The 24,476-nt window shown below is 42.5% G+C and overlaps 1 protein-coding gene across 1 annotated transcript in view; it reads left to right on the top strand.

Annotated features, from left to right (window-relative positions):
- LOC138297146 (adhesion G-protein coupled receptor F1-like) overlaps positions 1 to 24,476 on the top strand; it is a 236,413-nt gene that overhangs the window by 50,478 nt on the left and 161,459 nt on the right. Inside the window, exons 3-4 of the mRNA XM_069236636.1 lie at positions 8,504 to 8,674; positions 16,520 to 16,626. Of these exons, the coding sequence (XP_069092737.1) occupies positions 8,504 to 8,674; positions 16,520 to 16,626 (278 nt within the window). The remainder of the gene's footprint in view (positions 1 to 8,503; positions 8,675 to 16,519; positions 16,627 to 24,476) is intronic.

The following is a 24,476-nucleotide window of genomic DNA, read 5'->3' on the forward strand; positions in this document are numbered from 1 at the left end:
ATAAAGAAATTCCTCTGTGTTGCATCATTCTTATGCCACCCCTGAGTTGGCATAGGAATTTGGTGCATGCCCAGACTTGTAAATCTGGGAATGTGTCACATTCCTTTGGGTTCCATGGGTGTTGCATGGGAATACCCCCAAGAAACACCCATGCCAGGCAGTGTTATGCGTAAGAGGGGTCCTAAGTTATAAGGCTATGAAAAGCCACGCAAGATATCTTTGCACACTGCGCCACCAGAGTGTAAACTAAAATAATGCTCTGGTGGTACAGTTTGCTGCTAGGGCCTAGTAAATTAGGTCCTTGGTGCTTTACTGTAGGGAGTGTGGTCAGATGCAAAGTGGCCTGCCCCAATTTATTTTATAAAACAAAGTGTGGTTGTTATGGTCTTTCTGCTCCCCCCAGATTGGCAGATTTGCGGTGATCTCCCCAGTCTCCCTCTCAGGGGGGCAGAAAGGCTGTTGGGCATATTATGACTTGGGGCACAGCCCAATGGCTAGGCAGGCTGCTCAAACCCTTTTTGCTTTTTGACCATTTTTGGTTGTGTCTAGTAGACTTTCTGCCCCCTCCGGGATGGATTTAGGATAAACCCCCACCCCAACCTGACCCATGGGGAGACAGACTGTTGGTCCCATTATGTGGGTGGGATACAGCCCTATATCTGTGGGAATCACTTTATCCCTTCTTTTTTAAAATAATATCCATGATGTCTAGTAGATTTTCTCCTCCCTGGGTGGTGGGGAAAAGTAGGGGTAAACCTTCCAAGCTGCTCCCTGGGGTGATAGAACCACTAGGACTACTATGGTTTTGGGGTTTGGCTCAATGCCAGGGTGGACTGTCTTGTTTTCTTCTTTTGTTTTTTACCATTTTCCCTTGTGTTCTGCTCCTTCTTCGGTGGGACAGATTGGGGGTACACCTTCCATTCTGCACCCCCAGGGAGCCTAAAAAGACTGTTGGGTCTTTTATGGGCTGGGAACATGGCCTGATACTTTGGTGGGCAACCCCACACTTCTTTATTTAAATAATAATAGCCCTTGTCTCCAGTGGGTGGAAAGACTGTTGGGCTTCTTATTGGGAGAGGCAAAGTCAGATGTTTGGGTGGGCCGCCCTGCCCTTCTTTTTTTTACAATTGTTCCTTGGCATCTACTGAGGTTTCTGTCTCTCAGGAGTATATTGGTGTGCATCCCCTCATTTGCCTCATGAGGGTAGAATGACTGTTGGGCCAGATGTGGGGTGGGGCCACGATTCAGCTTTTAGGTGGACTGAGCCAGTTGTTCTTTACTTCTGACAATAATATGTCTGGTGTCTAGTGTACAATCACCCACCAGGCTGTCAGAGAGACTGTCTCATATTCTTTAAGTGGTGAGAGCACTTGCCCATGCCTAGGTGTGTGGCTCCCTCCTTCTGGTGTCTACTGCACACTTCTCCAATTTGAAGCTTGTGAGGTATTGGTAGCTCCCAGCTACCTGTCAGCAGCTCTCCCGTGTGCACCTCTACCTACTAAATTAGAAGTGTTTGCTTGGTGAATTAATGTATGTATACACAATTGAAAAGTGCATACTCAAGATTAAATTCTGTGCGTTTTAAGATCCCATAATTTTCAAAATATATTTAAAAGCTGATATTTCAATGACAAATCTTGCAACATTGAGAGGATTCTTACTTATATTAGTGCCAGAGGCATTGCATCTGTGGGGGCATTCCAATTTGACACAGCCTTTTTTTACATTCGAGCTGGCAACCCTGCTGTGCGGTGATCATGGCTGGTAACCTTGCATAGGGTGGTCACTAATATAATCTTGTAGGTGTGTACAGCACTAAAGATATTAGTAGTTCAGGATGATTTTCATGAACATAAGTAGTTCATATTACTGAAAAGGTTGGGGACTCCTGGTAGAGGGGCAGCTCTCTGTTTATCTGATATCAGTCCTGTGTCGACCCTCAAGCCGGGGCCACTCCTGAGAGGAACCTCTGGAAAGGGATATTTTCTCCTTTCCAGCAGTACCTCACCTGCTAATATTGATCATTGAGGGACTGAGATATTTCCCTGAACACCGTGAGTTAGTCAGTGCTGATGGGGCCAACTGGTTTCTCTCTCAGGCAGTGTAGCATCAGCATCAAAACAATAATCCAGGGACACAACGGAAGCTTTGCCTTTGCATCCCAACATTATATTTTTAAATATAATCCTTCAGGTGTTTGTACTGGGAGGATTTTCCTCCCTTAGGGTAGTGGACAAACCATTCACATCACCTCACAACAGAGGTAATCAGGGAACATGAATGATTCATCCCCTGCAGTAAAGAAGTAAGTAGTGTATGTAACAAAGTAATTTTCCTTTTAATAAGAACAAGCTCTGATTTGTCGATGATTTATTATGTTTTGTTTGGTGTGCTGCTGAGTTTTAAGACCATGGTGCACACCACCTCCCTTGAGTAATTCTTGAACTAATATGCTTCCCTGCCCTGAAAGTCAAGTGCTGAGATAAATTAGTGTTAGAAAGGGGTTCTTGGTCTAAGTTCAAGCCTTTTCAATATGGAGGCTCCATGACACCAATGATAATGACTCCAGTTACAATTTCCACCCTGTACCCACTATCATCCACTTGAACCCACTATCCTGGATTACTTATAGCGTTGATGGTGGTTGTATTGGTTGTGTTGGTATAGGTAGTATTGGTCGTGGTGTACTATTGGTGGTGGTTTTGCTCCTGGTGGTATTGCTGGTTGCATTTGTGGTGATATTTGTCACGGTATAGGAGGTGTTAATGGTGAAATTAGTGGTGGAATAATATCAGTGATTGTGGTATTGGTGGTGGTGGTTGTATTAGTTGTGGCATTTGTGAAAGAGGTTTGGTGTAGGTAGTGGCATTGGTACTGTTGTAGTGGTATCAGTGATATTGGTATTGGTATTATGGGTTGTATTGGCAGTGACAGTGTTACTGGTGGTGGTATTGGTATCATAGTGGTGGACTGGTGATGGTATTGGTGTTTTGGTTGCAGTATTGGCACTGGCGGTATTGGCATTGGTAGTGGGGGGTTTTAGGTGATGCTAAAGTGGTAGTGATGGTGTTATTGCCGGTAACATGTATAACATGTGTACTATTGCTGGTGCTTTTGTCTAAAGTCATTATTACTGTATTATTAATGATATTGGTAGTGGCAGCATTAGTGGTGGTGGCATTGAAGGTTGTGATAATTGCATTGGTGATTGTGTGATTTTGTTATTACTAATGGTTGTGATGATTGTATTGGTGATGGTGTGATTTTGTTATTACTGGTCTCGGTGGTATTGGTGATAGTGGTGTTGGTGTTAGTAGAATTGTTGTTGGTGTATTGGGGGTGGTGATATTAGTCTTCATATCAATATTGGTGCTGGTGGCAGGGGAATTTTGGTGTTACTTGTGCTTGATCTTTGGTGTTGATGGTGGCATTGCTAATCACAAAGGAGAAACCTTGCACAAATTAATGTATGCACACCAATATGTGCACTGGCACACCTACATAGCATTAGAGACTTTTAAAAAGAGACATGCAGTCAACTTTATAAAGTTAGTTCTTATCCCATATTTTAAAATAAGACATTTCAAGCAGCGAAGGTCTATGTCACACTTAGCAAGAAAGAATATAATTTATGAGACTCTGAGAAGGTGGAAGAGCTATATAACATAGTAAAGAGGGCACAGGAAAAGCAAGGAGGCAAGAATTGATGGGGTGCACTATCAAGGTTGCTCCATATTTGTTTCCTATCTTGTGCTTTCTTGTTCATTCTCTTTTTAAAAGTAAAAACAAGTCACAAAGTCCAAATAATGCTCAGTGCAAAACAGCACCACAAAGATCAAATTTAACTGTAATTTCAAATGACCCGGTCTCCCGATAGAAAACAACTTGTAACAAAAGCTGAAAAACATAAAACACGAAACCGATATAGATAGGTTTTTTTTCATAGTACAAGTCAATGAAGTTGTGACAGAAATTTGTTACTCTAAGCAAAAGCTTAGCTAATGTGCAGGTGGCAGCAGTGCTTAATTTGTAAATAAAAACGTACCGGTGCCCAAAGCTCTTCTTTAAAAACTCACAACTGTTGCAATTGAAGGTGTGTGCACAGAATACTGGGGCAGCATAATCCTAAAGCCATCTCGGGCCTCTTTAATCCATTTACATCCACTCCCTGCCCCTTCAGCTCAATCTTACAGCTTTCTCCCTTTCTGACACTTTTTCGATTTTCTTGTTCTCCATCTTTCCCATATGCATTTATTTTGCTCACAGTAAACGCCTGATGCTGAAAAATAAGTTCCACCATCAAAAATAAGTACTGGCGCCCCCCCACCGGAAACCACTGGCTCAAATTAAGCACTGGGTGGCAGACCCCCACCTTCAAGGAAGTGCAAAACAGCCTTGAGGGGAAGATATAGATCATGTACACAATACTCACTTTATTATTGTCACAAATACTGATTACCCTGTCAGGAATGAACACAAGATTATGACCCTCATTCCGACCCTGGCGGTTTCAAACCGCCAGGGTGGAGGACCGCGGGAGCACCGCCGACAGGCCGGCGGTGCTCCAATGGGCATTCCGACCGCGGCGGTAAAGCCGCGGTCGGACCGGCAACACTGGCGGTCTCCCGCCAGTGTACCGCCGCCCATAGGAATCCTCCAAGGCGGCGCAGCTAGCTGCGCCGCCGAGGGGATTCCGACCCCCCCTACCGCCATCCAGTTCCCGGCGGTTCTCCCGCCGGGAACCGGATGGCGGTAGGGGGGGTCGCGGGGCCCCTGGGGGCCCCTGCAGTGCCCATGCCACTGGCATGGGCACTGCAGGGGCCCCCGTAAGAGGGCCCCTAAATGTATTTCACTGTCTGCTTCGCAGACAGTGAAATACGCGACGGGTGCAACTGCACCCGTCGCACAGCTTCCACTCCGCCGGCTCGATTCCGAGCCGGCTTCATCGTGGAAGCCTCTTTCCCGCTGGGCTGGCGGGCGGCCTGAAGGCGGCCGCCCGCCAGCCCAGCGGGAAAGTCAGAATCACCGCCGCGGTCTTTCGACCGCGGAATGGTATTCTGGCGGCCCCCGACAGGCCGGCGGCGACCGCCGCAGGCCAATGTCGGAATGAGGGCCTATGTTTCTTATTAAATGTGCAACGTACACCCATGAGCTCTGTAGCGTCAGGGCTACTAGAGCTATGAAGGTTTGCAGGCATATTCAGGGTCACAGGCAGCTTCAAGCTAATATAAAACAACATCCATATATGATGGCGAGTAATACATTCAGGATTACATTGCGATTATTAACAGTGTATTACATAGATGTATTACAACACAATACAAACATATTTTAATTTTGATTTTACACTCTCTATATCATTAAAAAGTCTCCTAGGTTTTGGTTTCCTCTAGATGTCGTTAAAATGAAAAATGATGCGTGTGTATCATCAGAGAAAACTCAAAAGGTGACATCTGATATATTTTGGCTATTGTTAGCTGGGAGTGGGCACAAAAGACTTTACTGCTTCGTTGTAGCATAGCAATGATTCAACTTATTTATATTTAAATTAATGAATATTAAATTGAGATTCTTGCATCTGGATTTTGAAACCTTGAAATGATTTATAGGTAACAACAATGGGACCCAACATGTAATGCATTGGTGGTTAATTAATTAAGCCAGGACAGCAATGTTACTGCTTGTACAGATCAAGCTGTAGGTACAAGGTCTACTAATCACAGTTGCCAAGTGGTACCTTGTTTCATTTGATACGTTCAACTAGGTGTGGCTATTAGCCATGTAAATGTTGCATCCTGTCCCTGTAAGCCCACACTTGTGATGGAATGTACACAACTAAACATTAAGGGTCTGATTATGAGTTGCACGGTACTGGTGGGTAGGTAATACTAGATGCAATTTACTTTAATATGCATTTATACCACACCAGTACAGCACAGTTGTTAACTGAACTCCATGGATTTAGAAACTAAATTGTGGAATAGGATTACTGATCTTAAAACCATATGGAATTCCCAGTTCTATGAGGCTTGACACATACATTTACCACTTGGTTTCAGCAGGTGGTTAATGTATGCTGGACTTGTGAGTTGGTTTGGGCGAAGGGAAGAGTGTGTGAGTAATAGGTGAGAGAAGGGGCCCAGGTGGGCTTGGACGGGGGAGCATTGTAAATGCTCCCACCAACCTTCAAACAAATCAGAAGAGGAGGCTTAACTGCTGCCTCAGCCTCAACTTCATACGATGTTACCAGGTGGAATTACCACCTGGCAAAATTGGGTCCGGTGTTCCAACACCTGGAAGAACTAGCCGCTAGACCCCAACTCACTTATGATCAGGCAGAGCCAAATTCCATACGGTATTTCCTGTTCTCCTGACTCAGAATCGTGGCTCAAGAATGCAAAGTGATATTTACAAACATGGCTCAATGATGGAACCATTTTGCTTCTATCAACAGTCTAGTGTCTTTGAGGATTGACAGTGTGGAGCAAAGGGAATCAAATGCCTTGCACTGATGTTAGATTTGTAACCAACATGATTTTAGGATTTTGAGAAGTAGCTGAGTGCATCTGCAATGAAGCGGTGTGGCACTGGTGCATTCATTTTTAAATCCAATATTGGTGGAAGTCTTGTGCATAGCAGCAGCAGCAACTGCAAGCAATGCACAGTAGCATGAATTAGCATCATTTTTTAACGCTAATTCAGCGCATACTTAACTCCACATTTATATTTTGGCGCTAGACAAGTCTAGCGCCAAAATATTGGAGTTAAAGTCATTTTTTGGATGTGTGAACCTCCCTTGCCTCAATGAGACGCAAGGTAGGCGTTCCCATTCACAAAATGACTCCTAGGCCCTAGCCTTATTTATCGTCCTGTGCAAAAATGGTGCACTGGAGGGAGGTGGGCCTGAATAATGATGTTAAGCCTGCTTAGCGCTACTATTTAACACATGGGTCAAGGCAAGATTTAGAGGGACTTGTGGACCCATTTTCATGGTGAAACACCATGGAAGGAGCCCATAGGTGCCCTCCCCAAACCCAAGGAACACCCCCACCCACACTAGAGGGACACCACTGGATGGGGGACCCCATCCCAGGTAAGTACAGGTAAGTATTTTCATTTTATTTTTAAAGTGCCATTAAGGGCCCTGAAATGGTTCCCCCTACATGGCACTGGGTGCAGTGGCCACACCCAGGGGACACTTGTACCCTGTGCTGGCCATTGGGGTGGTGGGCATGACTTCTGTCTTTTGTAAGACAGGAGTCATGTGGGGTGGATGGTTTGTGTCAAGAAATGACGCTAGGCTGGTTATTTTTTATTAACTCTAACCAGCCTAATGTATTTTTTTTGTGTGCAAAACACCCTTCTCCCATACCGCCTTCCTCCACCAGGCTAACTTAATTTTCCATGAAGTTAGCCCACCTTTTGCACCAGATTGTGCTATTCCATAAATTTGGCACCCGGCTGACGTCTATACTTTTTGACGCAAAACTGCATCTGCGCAGTTTTGCGTCAAAAAGTATAAATTTGGGACATAATGTCTTTCATGATCTTCCTTTAATACGATATGGCCTGATATGTGCAGTTGGTCTGACTATTTCTTGGAATGAGAAATGTCCTCTCCCCACCCCCACCTCCAATGTTCAATGTACTGTCAGTTCTTGAAAAAGGCCCCGGTAGTGGTCAGCATCACCACTACCATCATTATAAAGTCCCCAGTAGGGAAAGGGCACTGGTGTCTGACCGTCTACAAACATCTTAACTCTTCACAAAAAATCATAAAGGAACAAGGACCCCCAAATCCTCCTCATCACTTTTTAACTAATGTTAAGGACCCAAATGTATCATTTGCCATTTTTGCACAAGCACCTCAGGGCATGCTTACCAAAGATTCTGTAAATCTTTCTTTATATATGCTATCAAGTTTTGACCTGGTTTACCAACTCAATGCACTTCAGAAAAGCACATTGTCCCTCAAAAATTCTACCAGCCCCATTTTTGATCATTAAAAAAGTGAGAGCACGCTCAACACACGTTTACCACATGTTTAACATTCTAAGGGTGTGCGTAACTGGAAATAAGGAAGTGCTTCAATGAATCACAAAAAGAAAGAGAAAACAAGAGCATGATTGCTCCCATGCATGCTGTCATCAGTTTCCATTGCTGCAAAATTTGACAACTGAGAACATGTGAGTGGATCATTGAACCGCCTAAAAAGCAGTATCGTTTTTTTTTCCATATATTTTGCACACAACCATTAGCCACTCATGTGGAATCATTCCTCATGAGACAATGACCAATAAACATGTCTCCCAAAATAGGGGGAGTTGCAAGAATGGTATGTGAACGAGGATATGATAAAGAAATTAAGACAATAAGGATGTGTATCTATAGGTGACAATCCATTTAAGCAAGTATGGTGAAGAGAAGTATCAGAGTCAGAGTAACTCCATGTTTTATCCCCATACATTTTTGTTACTAAACCAAGTCAATTATTTTCCTCTAGTATGCAGAGGCGTGGGAGAAAACAGGACCTGTAGATGTGAACAGGGATATTCGTGGCCTCCTTCAATGTGCAGCGATCACCTGCCCTGCACGGTGCTTTCCAACAGGCAGATATGCAACTGTATTGAGAACTTGACTGATGACATCACTGGAATCAACTGCGAAAAGCCAAGTAAGACTTAGACATAAGAACAAAGAAGAAAATTATAGGATTGTCTCTAAATTATGGTATGAGACTGAGGCCCTGATTATGCGTGATTCGGAGTTTTCCCATCCTTCCACAAGCCTCTGTTTGTGCAGGCATTGGCATTCTGAGAAGTGAAAGTTTTACAGTGTCTGAAAATTACTGATTGCAATAGAGTCCACCCTCATTGTGAAATTTTGGTAGGTCAAGCCTGACAGGATTTAACAGGGAAAAAGATTTGGGGGCATATTTCTTAAAGAATTGTGTCGCCCTTCCACCACACAATGGGGCGCAGGAGTGACGCAACTCTTAAGTTAGATTTATCAAGCCAGGCAAGGACACTTTTTGTGTCCTTGCCTGGCTTGATAAATCTAGAGTAATGCAACACCTAGCAAATCGCTGTGTAGAGTTACTCTGCCCTTGTAATGCATTCCATGGGAGGAGCGTGGATGCTCCCACACACCCACCCTTGGATTTTGGGGCGTTCCCAGATTTACTATTACTGGTAGACTGGGGAATGCGCAAAAATGCTACACCTCCACAGGTGAGGCGTAACAAGTAGAAATATCTTTATTTCTCCTGGTTACTTCCTCTTTTTATGTATGCCCCTTCCTGCACAAAAAAAGAATCCTGCGTACAAAACACAGGCACCCTTGAACCATGTAGCAAGGGTACCTGCATTGGCACTTGGCAGCACATTGTGCGCCAGCGCAGAGAAAAGATAGGAGTGTGCTGTACAATGTTGAGTACAGTACATTCCTGCCCTGTCCCCATCATGCCGTCCAGCGCAACAAGGTGACTTGCTGCGCTGAGTTTTTTTAATTTTAAATATGCCCCGTGGTATTGATTGAGGCATCCAGATTTTGGTGCAGTAAGTCAAATTTTATCAGCTGCAATAAATAGAACATTTCTTTCTTTCACTTGTAATCAGGGCCTTATCAAACAAAGGCTAAATCAGGCAAAAAAGAATAATGAAATTCAATAGTGGAATTTAGTTATTTATGTAGTTACTTACCTCTGTATTTGTTCTTTTAATTGTTTTGTATATTTTATGAGTGTGTTCTAACAGATGATTGCAAAACCAGGTGCTTCACAGGCCCAACAACTGTCGAAAATGGAGGGGAGTTAGTAAGAAAAGTGTATACACTCAGTCCTTGAAGTACACGTTCTACGTAATGATTTCACTTTCTTACTGGTAACAATGGCTCCTACCCAATTGGCATATTTAATTTACCTATAAGTCCCTAGTAAAGTACACGGTATGTGCCCAGGGCCCATAAATGAAATGCTACTAGTGGGCCTTCAGCACTGATTGTGTCACCCACATATGTTGCTCCTTAACCATTTCTCAGGTCTGCCTTTGCAAGGCCTGTGAGTGAGAAATCCTGCTTACTAGTGATGTTGGATTTAACATTACTATTTTAGAAATGCCACTTTTAGATTGTAGGCATTTCTCTGCACTAACTGCTCTCTGTGCCTTACAACCTGTCTTCAATCCATGTCTGGTGTATGCTGGTTAATAGCTCTCCCTGTGCTTTTCACTCAGACAGCCATAAACACAGGACACTCAGATGGATTTACTTTAATCTGCATATGGATGGGTCTTCCTGGGCTAGGATTGTGGTCCCTACTTGGAAAGAGTGTATACGTTTGCCAACAAGAGACCCATTTTCTAACACAATATATTTGATTTTATTGTAATGCACTATTTATGTTGCTAAAAATGCATACTACCACTGATTACATATTTCCATTATCACAATCAACAAAGCACCTCATAAAACACTAGCTATATTAAAATCCTTCGACTGCCTTTCAGACCTTGGTACCATGTATGCCTCCAGAAAAGGAAAGCCAGAATATGCCTTGACATTCTTAAGGATAGGGCAATATCGAACCCACCATTACGGCTCCTCAGTGGTGACCAGTGGATGCCACAATTACATTTATGCTCTTGTACCACATCTATAAAGCATACATGAACAAAGGCCTCACATGCCTGCTGAAAATAAAGTCCCATCATGCCTCTACCAGAACTTTCTGCTTTTCATCTGTGAGTGTTCAAAAGATCAAAACACAGAGGCACATCGCTGAGCATACAAAGTCTAGGGGGCTGACGTTTGTGTACGTTTACACTTGTTGTAATAACATTACTAGTGTTTTGTTATTCACAAACTACATGTGTAATTTTACTAATATTTTATGATTATAATTTTACTATTAGTAAAATTAGTAGTAGTCAATTTACACTTATAGTAAATTTACACTTGTAGTTTGTGAACACCAAAAAATGTAAGTGTTCTGCTTCTTTCCACTGATTTCTATGGGAGTGTGCCGAAATCTTGGATGCGTGATCAGGTGTGCACCATGTTTCAGCACTCATGACTTGAAGCCCATATTTACACCATCACTCATTAATCCTCAGTACATTTTCAGTTATGTGATATCGCTCAGTGATTATTAGTTTGTGTTTATATGTGCCACATTACTCAGTAATCTTTATTCTCTGTCCGGATGCTCAATCACTCATTGATCCTAAATGTGTGGCCAGATTTGAACCCTCATTCAGTTACGCTTTGTGTATATTTAGATTAGCACATCATTTGCAGTACCTAGCTGGATATGCATGTACCATCACTCAGTAATGTATGTTGATATTTACACTTAGGAGACAAGGATTCAGGTATGAATGGGACCAGACAGTTTGGATTAGATGGGTCTGTTCAGCCTGGGGCAGATACTTAGGTTCTCATTCTGAAATCCATTATTGTCTGTAAATAATTAATAATTATGCATGGTAGTATACCGCTTTGTACAGCAAACATGATAATTTCAGATTCACAAAACCCTATCCAGAAATATTAATGCTGTAGCAGCTCTGTGTCCACACCTGATCCGCAATGCCACATATGCATGATATGCCATATTTGATATTGACCAAGGTAAAAACTAATAAGGCAAAATATTCATACATGGGGGAGAATGCATTATGAAACACAAAACAGTATGGAGATAGTGGAGAAGCTAAAGAACAGCGAGGGAAAGGGTCAGAATGCAGACAATACAACTCAGATGTGATAAAGTTGAGATGTGTCAGTAAATAATGTACCTCACTTTTGATTGTTATACCAACAGATACTAATGCTTATTGTGAGTACGAATTGGTTAAAAGTACTAGATGTATTTGTTCCATGTCCTGTTTCACACAAAGACCACCCGAGTTAAATTAGCTTTTACAATCTATTATTGTTTCATATTTAACAGTCTGTTTTTAACATACACAGAAAGTTTGATGGGATGTCCTCAGACACCTACCAGGTGTCATGCTTCATCATAGGACATCCTCACGCTTTCCAAAAACTTTGGTTTGATGGAGAGCGGGCCTACACTCTGGAATCAGAAAGGCACTTTTCTGATCTAGGTTCCATAAAATACATTCTAAACCAGTGTGGTAACCCAGTATGGGTTTTACTTTGTACGGTATGACTTGGTATTAAAAACTGTGCGTGGAATATAGGGGAGTACCCCGACTCCACTAGAGTGTTGACATGTTTATGCTAAGCGGCTCATAAGAATCCGTTATAATAATAATTTATAATTATAAACAACGTAGGGTTTCTTTTCGGTTTTTACAACTGCTACCCAGCACTGAAGTATGTTTTAGAATGGGTAGTTTTCTTAAAGCAGCTATATCTTACTGTAAGAGTCTCAATTTTTAGATCACGTTGTTTCTGTATTTTTGAACACTTACCATTTTTGTAAATTAAATGTCTTTTGTTCACATATGTTTTGCATTTGACCTTTTATGATTGTCTTTGACACTCAAATAAAGGAAGACTTGAATGATGCATAATGAATTTGACACTTTTAAGTTATCTGTGGTCTAGGCAAAGCATTATACCACTGACCTGGTCAGTGAACTGCTCTGACTCCCGTGGCTCCATCTAGTAAGTAGAGCTCCTCTGAACTCCTGACCCCTGTCAGGAGTTTGAGGCCCTCCTCCACCCACAGGCTTCTGCCTGCGTCTCATCCCTGGTGTCTAGTGGGAGAGCTCTGCTTTACTGCTAGGCTACCTTACTCCTCCGTTTTCTCTACTCCTCTCTCCATGTGCTCTCTCTCCGTGTCTGCCCCAGTGCCCCTCCTGCAGTTCGCTCACCTGTGTGACCTTTTGCCTTGCTTTAACTGTTGCCTTAACTTTTTATTTTTTCTTCACTTTTGCTTTAATTCTGCCTTTCCCTCCACTCTCGCTCTCTCACTCTTGCCCTACCGCCTCTCTCTCTCCCCCTCCGCTGCTGCCCCTGCAGCCCCGCCCCCTCCGCTCCTCCGCGCTCCTCTCCCACTGCTGCTGCCAGGGCCCCACCCACTTTTTTTCACAACATTTTCGCCCCCACTCCTGCCTCTCAGCTGTCCTCTCCTCTCCCCTACTTAATGGCAGCCAGCACCAGAACCCCTGGCTCTCGTCCCACCCACCGCCGCCACGCACTTCTTCATTTAGACAACGCCACCCTCCACGCCCTCAACACCGGCCACTCTCCTGCCTGCTTTCAAACCTCCCCGCAGATCACCCGCAGACCCTGCCCCTGCCTAAACTGAACCTTCACCAGCCTCCACTCCAATGACCCACCCACCAAGGCAGGATGCAACCATCTCAGATGTATCCTTCTCAATACCCGCTTTGTCCACAAGCACGCAGTAGAAATATGGAATCTACTCGACTCAGCTTCCTCAGATGTCACCTTCCTGATAGTGACCTGGATGAACCCCTCCTCAGCGCCTGACATTGCCATAGCCATCCCGGACAGCTACAAGATCACCCCCTGGGACTGCTCCAACAAACCAGGAGGAAGCATCACCATCATCCACAAGAACACCCTCAGGATCACGACCAGCACCAAAGACACCCTCAGCACTGCTGAACACCGGCACTTCCAGATCCACACCGACCCAAACACCACCCTCTGAGGGACCATCGTTTATAGGCCCCCTGGCCACCGACAGCAGTTCTGGGACTACATCACTGACGTCATCAGCACGCATGCTCTTGTATCCACTGACTACATACTCCTTGGGGACTTAAACTTCCACCTCAAGGAGACCAACGACTACAACACCACCACCCTGCTCAACAACCTCTCCAACCTCGGCCTCAAACAGCTCATCACAACACTGACCCACTCCGAAGGACACACACTCTACCCTATTTTCTCCACCAGCAAACACATCTCCTTCAGCCACACCACTGAACCCCACTGGACAGATCACCGCTGCATCCACTTCTTCTTTGAAAAACCCACAACACACCATCACCTGCAACAGATTCCACACCGCAGATGGAACAAGGACACTGAAGACCAACTAATCACTACCCTTTCCCGGAACCCACCCATCGACACCACCGACACCGACACAGCTGCCTGCAACTTCACGCAATTGATCGACACCTGTGCCAACACTCTTGCCCTGATCAAAAATCCCTCCATCAGATGCACTGACAGAAAGGGCTTCTGGTTTACCACCGACCTCCAAGAATCTAAGCAGACATGCCGAAGACTCAACAAGAAGTGGCACCATAATCAGACACTGGACAACCACACAGTCTTCAAAAACGCAAACTGCAGACACCACCAACTCATCCGAACTGCCAAGAGAACTGCCCTCAAAGAATGCATCACCAACAATGTACACAGCCACAAGGAGCTCTTCAACATTGTTAAAGAACTCTCCAACCCTAGCTCCAAAGCAACGACATCCTGCCATCACAAGACCTCTGTAACTCCCTAGCCTCCTACTTCCATGCAAGATCGCAGACATCCACAACAGCTTCAGCACTCAGACCCCCCGGCAACCACCAGCACCACAGACTCTCCAACGACCAGCCTCCTGCTCTCCTGGACCCCCGTCAACGACAACAACACCATCAAAAATGAACACCATCCACTCCAGCTCACCATCTGACCCTTGCCCTCTATACATCCTCAACAAAGCAAGCTCCGTCATTGCATCCCAACTCTGGAAGATCATCAACAGCTCTTTTGAGTCTGCCACTTTCCAGGAGAGCTGGAAACAGGCCGAGATCAATGACCTCCTCAAAAAACCCAAGGCAGCCTCACGGGTGAGTAGTGCGCTTTACAAATTCCTTGATTAATTGATTGATTATAGTAGTAGTGACAACAACAACAGTAACAAAAATAATGCTAATACTGTACCTGATGCTATCACTAAAACTGTGTTCCTTTCAGAATATTGTAATTAATGTTATCATTATTATTATTACTTAGGGTCTACATTTCCAATTCCTCTAAGATAAGACAGCTTAAAATGTGATCCTACTTGCACTGTAACATTGAGCAACAACGAAGGAGATTCATGCAATGTTATTTCTAATCACCGGGGCAGAGAATCAATGTCGATAATTATCACACTGACCTCTTATTCATTCTACCTGCCCAGCAAAGGTACTTTGCTGCCTCTTTATACGTATGAAGATCTCTGAAAATATGACTGCAAAACAATGCAAATGAAGCAATTCAGATTGGTTTAAAATATATATAAATCTGGAGCCAATTCCAAATCTAGTGCTGATCTATGCACACAAATATTTACATTTACACTTGGTCGTAAATCTTAGCTTAGGTGCACTTCTGCAACTCCCAGTGTAAATTTATAGCAATGTGGTTCTTAACCCAGTTACAAAGAGGAAAGGTGGGTAGAAACACAAAGGTCTCAAACCAAAACGAGAAGGTTCCAACTAGTAATGTCACAGTCATATATTAAATGTGTATCCACCAACTGAAGTTCTGCATAGTGTACTGTAGAGGAGATCTCTTTCTGTGTAAGTTAGAATACAAAATTAAAAGAAAAGAGGCATTGTTGGGTGCTATGAGACGTTTTTGAGCCAGACATCAGCTCTTGGTGTTGTGTGTATTATTGTGTGTGTGTGTGCATGTGTGTTGGTATGGGACCTGCAGTGTGTGTGTGCCTGTGTTTTGACATGCAATGTGTTGTGATGTGGCTGTTATATTGTGAGTATAGTAGCGTTAGATTAGAGATGATTTGTCCTTTTCTAATAATTCATTTAAAATGTACATATTTGTACATTTCTAGCTGCGTGCATCTGATATGTTTACATTGTTATAATTTGATTTCTTAGATATGTGCTTTATAAAGAATTATATGACCATTTCTTACCTTCATTTAATTTTCTATTTTATGTCAATTTTGGAAAAAAAGCAAATTTTTAAGACAAAATGTATATCATTGTATGCAAAGCTTGACGTTATGTGACGTGTGTATTATTTTGCCATTTGTACAATTTAATTTATATGGGTAAATGCACTGTCTAAAGTCATAAGTCTACTATTTCTTGTATTTATTTTAATTTTGTTTTAGATGTTTGTATTCGTACTGGTAATGGTATTCCCTGCCTCCATTCATTTCTTTGTGATTTCCTTGTTATACCTTGGAGTTTCCATTGTGCTATTTCTTAACCGAGTGAACGCTGAATGCACATTATGGATACATTATATATACACATTGGGGTCAGAAAATGGCATTAATTACTTTTCCCTTTCATGACTCCTATTTCTCCACGTTTCTAAAAAAAAAAAAATATCTGCATATCTATTGAAAGGTTATCGAAGAAGTAGCAGTTTTTCTCCATGCGTTTCCGTAGCATGATTGACTTTGGTTACTTTGTGACAGCCTGATGCAAATGAGGAAAATATCTGTGAATCCAATCCACTAACATTTGGAAGTGAAGATGCATTTTGATTAAATACATGAAATTAAAAAAACTATGTGTTCTTTTTGCCTGTTATAACATTTCCTTTTTAGAGAATACATTATACGGGAGATGCAAAGTCAACATGCCGTTCACAAACCATTTTCTGAACTCATCTTCAACCGCGTATAGGGGAATAGTAAGAGATTTCGAAAGCGCAGTAAGTATTATACAGCTTCTTTTACATCTGGTAAACGTTGTAGTTGTCATAGAAAATATATATATATATTTTTTTGAAAGGCCATAAATGTCTATGTTAATCGATGCATTTTTCAGTATTTTTTGGCACCAGTCTCTGCTGAAATGCTTCTACTATTCTTCCCAACCTGGCTCTTGCGCTCTACCCCTCAGGGGTTGATGGTTTGTAAACACAGGTCCTGATTTATACGTTTTTATGGCTGTTGACACCACCTACTGGCGAATAAACTGTGGGGCATATTTATGAGAGGCTTGCACCACGGTTGCGTCTCTCTTAGTGACGCAGCGGGGTAGCTCAAACCTCTCAATCATGTCAATGAGGCCTCGCAAAACCACTTTTTCTGTTTCTTTGAATGACCTCATAGTTATGGAGCAAGGCGGTGCAAGTCACTGGGTGCCTGCATAGGCGCTAGGCTGCCGAATCTGTGCCAGCATAGGGGGAAAGGACAGAAACGCACTGTATTGCCTAAATACGGTGCATTCCTGCCCTTTCACTTTGGCATAGGACAGTGACTTGCAGCGCTGCCTTACGCCAAATTCCCATAATTGGCCTTGTGTTTCTGCATCAGAAGCGAATATTCTGATGCATAGAACATAGGTGGATGTGCACATATTTCACTCAAAGTCAGCCTATCCTTGCATCCATTTCTGCATGACTACGTCATAGTGGCAGCTAGGAATGGTTAGGTTAAGCTGCATGTTTTCTCCTACCTTGCAAACCTCACTGAATTGTAATTGTTCGTAAGATGAGCTCCATTTCCAGGGCAGGAAAGGGAAGAGAAATCTCTCATATTTCAAGGGTGATGAGAAAGCAAGCTTTGACCCAAAAAGAACCTTTTTTTTCAGTGAAGAAAAACAGGTAGAAATAAAATGCAATTTAAACACACCCCTGAAACACAGATTGACTACTGGGGTAGTAATAAAGCATCGATCTTAATCCTGACTAATATTAAAAATGTTGACTAACATAGAACTGGTGGTAAAATAAATAATTAATTTTAAAGTAGGTTAGGGCCAGATACATAAATGTAATTTCCATTTTAGAGTAAGTTTACGCTCTTGAGTAAGTTTACTACATTTTGGTATTCACAAACTCAAGGTATGATTCACAAAGTTCACCTTACACTTTAGTATAAGTTTACTCTTTTTTCGGTATTCCCAAACCACAAGTTAATGTTAAGTTTACACATGCTGAGACTCCGCAGTCGCGCGGAGAACTCAGCACATAAAAAGTTTGGCCTGTCCTATCTTTTCATGTGCAGAGTTCTATGCCCTGACTGCGGAATCTCTGCTTTCGTAAAGATACTATTAACTCGGGATTTGTGAATACTGAAAAAACCTCGATATTTCTGAAAATTAGAAACCCAGGAGTTCAAGAGTGATGTGGCTTGCATGGACTCTACAATGTTTTTGAATGAAGAATTCTCCTGCAAATCTCAAACATTATAGCTAAAATTACATATTTTCTGTATCTGTTTTTGCATGGTCACCCCTGTTTTCATTTTAAACTGATGCTGTTGGGTTTTGGACTCTGTACACTGAGACCCTGCTAAGCAGGCTCCAGTGCATGTGCTCTGGCCCCTAAAAACATATAGAATTGGAACAAATCCTTATAAATTTACCTATAAGTACCTAGTATACTGTACCTTGTGTGCCCAAGGCATAAAAGTTAAATACCAGTAGTGGACTGCAACACCTATTCTGCTCCCACTAAAGTGACAGTGCATAAATCCTGTAGCCTGAGTGTGGATTTTTAATACTATTTGGGGCTGCAAATTCTGCACATAAAAAGATAGGCCTGTCCATGTTAGTAACTCTACCCACAGGTGTTGGTCATATTGCTAGTAGCATGAATAGTCTTAAATGATTTGTGGGAAATCAGCAAACTATTGAGTTTTGTATTCTCATCACTAGTGCCCAGTATCACCAGCAATACATTTTTACCACATAGAAGTCCAAAATATCAATTAATTTGCAATCATTTGCAATCCTTTGCATAATCTTCAACTTGCTCTGAGCTTTTACAAACCAAAAACCATAACCACCCAAAACTCACATGCAGTCTGTCAAGTAACACAGAGCCCTCATCATTCACACCCTTGAAACAAAGAGTACTGGATGTAGACACGATCCATAAAAACATCAAAGTCTTTTCAGGCGTACTAGGGATTCTGAAGGTACCCAGGATATGTGGATTCCCCAGGTGGGAACGGAAAAGATAACTAAAATCTGCCTAACTTTTTATTATTTTAATGGGAAAAAGTACTGTGCAAGAAAGTATAGGTTTTTTTCTAAATAAGGCATCAACAAAAGATTTGCTGGGATAACATCACCATATTCCTAACTTTTAGAAACAATGTGATAAAATTAACATAGATTTTGCATAATTCTAAGTGGTGGTTGATTCTTTCTATATTTTGTGGTTTCTATCTAATTGCAGGTGGTGATGAAAACAGGTGTGAAATCCATTACAATTTGGGAACTTAGAAGGCTGTGCATTCTGAAAAGTAGACAAAAATCTAAATTCAGAAAGAGGTCATTTGTGTAGATCATGTATGGGTTTTCCAAAGAAACAAATCATAGAAATAAAAAAATGAAAATAAGTAGGCAAAAAAGAAATAGGTGATAGTGTTTTCGTTTGTAATTTTTTCCCCACTGGATGATTTACGAAAGTAGTATACCGTTACATTCTTAAAAACCTTCTGATGGCAGCGATATATAGTATTTTTTTGGTAGTATGATAACTTGCAGTACCCAAAGGGAACTACTGAGCTTATAATTATTTTTCATTGTGTACCAACCATGCAGCAATTCATAAGGTAAAATATAATGAATGCAAAATTGGTATGCGTGAAACCAGTGCATTTTTTTAAATAGGACAAAGGCACAGAGGTTAAGAATGGCAGTTATTTGTGTACCTCTGAAAATGTGGTTATCATATTATCATGATTCAGAAGGCATTTTCCAAAAAGTGATCTTTACTGCACACTGGATTACATTTAGGAGCCAAAAATGGTGTGAAATTGAAATTACTATAACAATTGTTCTACCATTCTGTATTCCCACACTTTGCCCGATACAAATGTGCCACACTTTTCTGCTTGGGACTGTTGCCTGTGAAAGCAAAGGCCTTAAAATGCAACATGGAGACATCAAAATATTTGCCTTGAAAACAGATCCATTTTGGCGATATGAGTGGCTGAGGTATTCCAGCCCAGGCTCAGCCACATCCCAAGGGAAACCTAGACATTTCTTAAAGATAGACAGCCAGACACCTACATTTCTACCTACAGTTCCTAAAATGGTACCCCACTTATATTGCTGTGACACAATAGACCCCAAAACACAATGTGGAGACATCAAATATTCGTCATGAAAACTGACCCATTTTCACAATGTAGGTATCTGTCGTATTGTGATCTGGGCTTGGCTACCACTTAGGAAAACCCAAGAAACCTAGACACTTCTGACAGGTAGACTCCCAAGAGTGTCCAGGGTAATATGACTTCAACGAATTCATGCTGGCTTTTACCCAGAATGCCTTGCACACCACAAACTTTGACTGACATCACATATTTCTACACATTTCTGTGAATCTGTGGTGATTCACAACATTCCTAGATTTCTCTTGATAGAAACATTGCTCCACTGCTGTGGATGGACCTATCATCCATGACATGATGGGCTCTAAAATGTTACATAGGAACATTCATTTTTTTGCCAATAAAATTCACTCATTTTCCCACATGAGTAATTGCAATAGTTGGGCCTATGTTCTTCTACCACCCTCTGGAAACCTAGCAAACCTAGATGTTTCTGAAAATTAGAAACCCAGGAGAGTCAAGGGCGATGTGACTTGCATGGACTCCACAATGTTTTCTTATGAAGAATTCTTCAGCAAATCTCAAACTATATAGATAAATCACACATTTTCTGTGCCTCTTTTTGCTTGCTCACCCCCATTTTTATTTTGAACTGATGCTGTTTGGGTTTTGGACTCTGTACGCTGAGACCCTAAGCCAAGCAGGATCCAGTGCATATGCTCTGCCCCCTAAAAACATGTAGAACTGTTAAAAATCCAACTTGACTTATCTATAAGCCCCTAGTTTACAGTACTAAGGGCCAGATGTATTAAAGCTTTTTCAATGCGCAAACGGTGTGAATGCCCGTTTGCGAATGCAAAAAGCCCTTTCAGAATGTATCAAAGGCATTCTGAATGCAATTTTAAGGGATCGCTAAAATAGCGATCCCTTAAAATTGCGACCCTGTTTAGAGAGTCGCAAATTGTGACTCTCTAAATAAGAAATTGCAAATAAGGAATCCTTATTTGCGATTTCTAAAGCACATGTATGAAGCAATTCCTTAATGCAAATTGGGCATTAAGGAATCACTATTACCACCAAGTTGAACTTGGTGGTAACCATGTGCAAATTTTTAAAATTCATTTAAAATGCATTTTTTAAATTTACATGTAAAGCACACATGCCCTTTTGGCATGTGTGCACCTTACAAGTTGTTAAAAAATGTTTTGGGGGGCAGACGAGGGGGCCTTAGGCCCCCAGCACCCTGGACTTTGCATTTCCCAAAATTGCGAATTCCAGTTGGGAATTCGCAATTTGGGACATGCAAAATATTCGCAAATATGGGCCGACAGCCCATAGATGCGAATGGGGGCTGTATTGCAATTTGCGATTCGGAAATAGCATTGGCGATTTTTAAGAAATCGCTATTACCGAATCGCAAATATGATACATTGCATTTTGCAAATCAGAAATAGCGATTTCTTAAAAATCGCTATTTCCGAATCGCAAAAGGCTTTTTTCATACATCTGGCCCTAAGTGTGCCCAGGGCATGTAGGTTAAATATCTTTAGTGTACTGCAGCACCTTTTCTGCCCCACTAAAACGACAATGCATAAACCCTGCAACCTGAGTGTGCAGTTTCAAAACTGTAATTTTGACATTTCAAAATACACCTTTTGCCAGGCCTAAACATTCCTTCCTAATGCTTAAAAGTCACCCTTAGGTTATGCCTATGGGGAAGGGTGCATCGATTTTAAAAAGTAGGACATGTGTACTTAAGGTTTACATGTCCTGGTATTGAAAAATCTCCAAAGCCTTTTTCACTGTGGCAAGGCTGGTTCTCCCATTGAAAAGTACTGTGTTACATTATAACACCTTTTAAAGCATAACTTCAGTTTGGATTAGCTAGAACAAAGATTTAACAACTCAAATTAATGCTAATTTAGAATCCAATCTAAAGGTGAAGTTAGAATTTACATTACTATTTTGAAAATACCACTTTAGAAAGTTAGCATTTTTCTTCCCTAAGCCAATTGCACCTTTCTGTTAGTGTTTTTTGTGTCTCATGACTGTTAGTGACTGTCTTGTGGTGACGTGTATTGTTCCTAGACAGTGGAAAAATGGCTTAGGTATGGGAAGGTGATTTTTCCCCTGACAGGATGATCAGTTGATCAGAGCTTTGTCCAGGAACTGAATTAAACTTCAAATGGTGCCTACCCTGTCACAATCAGATATAGCTCACAACTAAGACTGCACTTCATTGTCCTACTAGCCAACCAGACACCAATGCCAGTGGGCAGGGTCTGCCCCAGAACCTATTTTGAGTCTGGCCATTTTACTAGCTACACCTGTGGTGTTCAAAGGGGGTTCTGCTCAACTGAAGAAAAATTCTGCCATTTTGGCTTGGTTTTGGGTAAAGAGGGGCACAGTTAGATAGATTACAGTAACGCACACAGAGGTGCTTCAAAAGTGGATTGCATCACTCCTGGGATTTTTTACCCAATTTGTTATAGAGTGTCTGGGAGTTCCCCCCACCCACTGGCTGATGATAGACATACATGTGGTACTCTCAGTACCCCCTTCAGAACCACTGCTGGACCTGTGGAAGTCAGAAGAAGGACTTCACTTTCTGTTAAACCTGTGGAGATAAACCCTAAAAGCTGGTTCAGCTCTCATTTACTCAGGACAGAAGAGTTGACTCAAAGGGCTAGTTTGCAAGCCTCCCGTTGCACCACAGGGAAACAAATACTGGAAATGGCCCAAATCTCTGCTTAGCCCAGCTGACCAGTGCCAACTGAAATTGCGCCGGCCCTTCCTAGTGGCATGTGGGAGATTGACTCTAAACCACCAAGTAGTGCAAAAGAGGTTGTGGATCCTGTGCTCTTTCCCCCTTGAAAATAGAATGACTGGGCAGTTAGATACTTTTTTCTGAACTTTTCTCCAAACGGCTGCCACCAAGCCACAGCCCACAACATTGAACTGCCATTTGGAGTCAACTTGCTGGTTTGCCCCGCTGAAAGGGATCTTGACTTCCAGAAAAGTTTCTTGGTCCAAACATAGTTGATTTCACATGGACCAGCTCTGAGCAGGGCCTAGATGATGATAACACCTTCCTGGGCCCTTACTTCAGCCTACCCTCCTGAAGTTTTTCCACCTTCAATGTTGAGAGCCTCAAACTTCTCGCCAGAGCTGAGGGTCCCAATGAGGACCTATGCTTCAGCTGGCTGTCATCAATAAGCCCCTTTGGATCAAGCCTGCAACCCAACCCAACAAGGTCCTTGTCGATGAGGGCTTTTCGCCAGAAAAAAAGACTAAGGGGGTCATTACGAGTTTGGTGGTCTCAGAACCGTCATGTCGTACCGCCAACGGGCTGGTGGTGAAGACAGCCAAATTATGACCATGGCAGTCTTCCCATCAGAACACAGCCAACCTACCGCCAGTACCGCCACGGCAGACATGCCGCCACGGACGGCGGTAGGCACCTTCAGGCCGGTGGAGACAATGTTCCTGCTCGACATATTACGAGGATGCACACTGCCACGGTTTCCGCTGTGGTCGCTTCTCAACGAAAAGCCTGGCGGAAACCAATGCTATAAAAGGAAACACCCACATTCTGAAACACATACCTGAATGGAGCCGCCATGGAACCTGTAGTAGAAGTCCTCCCACTGCCCCTGCTTGCACAATGACTCTGGAATCAGCGATGAAGACAACAACTGTGAGTACACAGTCCTACCTCACACTGGAGGGAAAACCCAAACTACACATGTACACACAACATACACATCCCGGATGGCTTGCGATGGTGACACCCACCCACCCGTATACACACACTCTTAGGCACATAAACACACACCTACATACACACACGCACACCCTTACCATGCACACCAGAGTCTGTACTACACGCACCACATCCAACACACACATGCCATACACACACCATCCCGCTGACACAGCACCAGCACTGTCTAACACAACCATCCACAAAAGCACCGATACACACCGCGACATCACAACCACAACTACACAAACGCATCTCCAAGCAATGTCATTGCACACCTCCACATGACAACACAAACTAACAACAACATGTAACAACACCAGACAACCAATAAACACAATCACACTGCCATACAATGAAGCATACGTCACAACCCGCTAACACCACACACAACGCATATGACATAGCCATCACCACACACACAGACGCACACATAACAATCACACATGGATACACAACACCACCATTACACATTTATTCACAACCAATACACAATTTTGCTACATACATGCATGCCACAAACAAAAACATATCTTACACACATTACACAGCAATGACAGCAGGACAAATTGCAGGGCCACACCCACACATGCAGCCCAGGCACAACAGCTGGCACAACCAACACACACATGCACAAACAAAAGCGCAGTAACACTAAACAGCCATGTTGAAAGAAAGGCAGGACAAGTATATTAAAGATCGAAACCAACAACATGTTAGGTCCGA

The sequence above is a fragment of the Pleurodeles waltl genome, chromosome 5 (assembly GCF_031143425.1).
Source record: "Pleurodeles waltl isolate 20211129_DDA chromosome 5, aPleWal1.hap1.20221129, whole genome shotgun sequence".
Classification (NCBI taxonomy): domain Eukaryota; kingdom Metazoa; phylum Chordata; class Amphibia; order Caudata; family Salamandridae; genus Pleurodeles; species Pleurodeles waltl.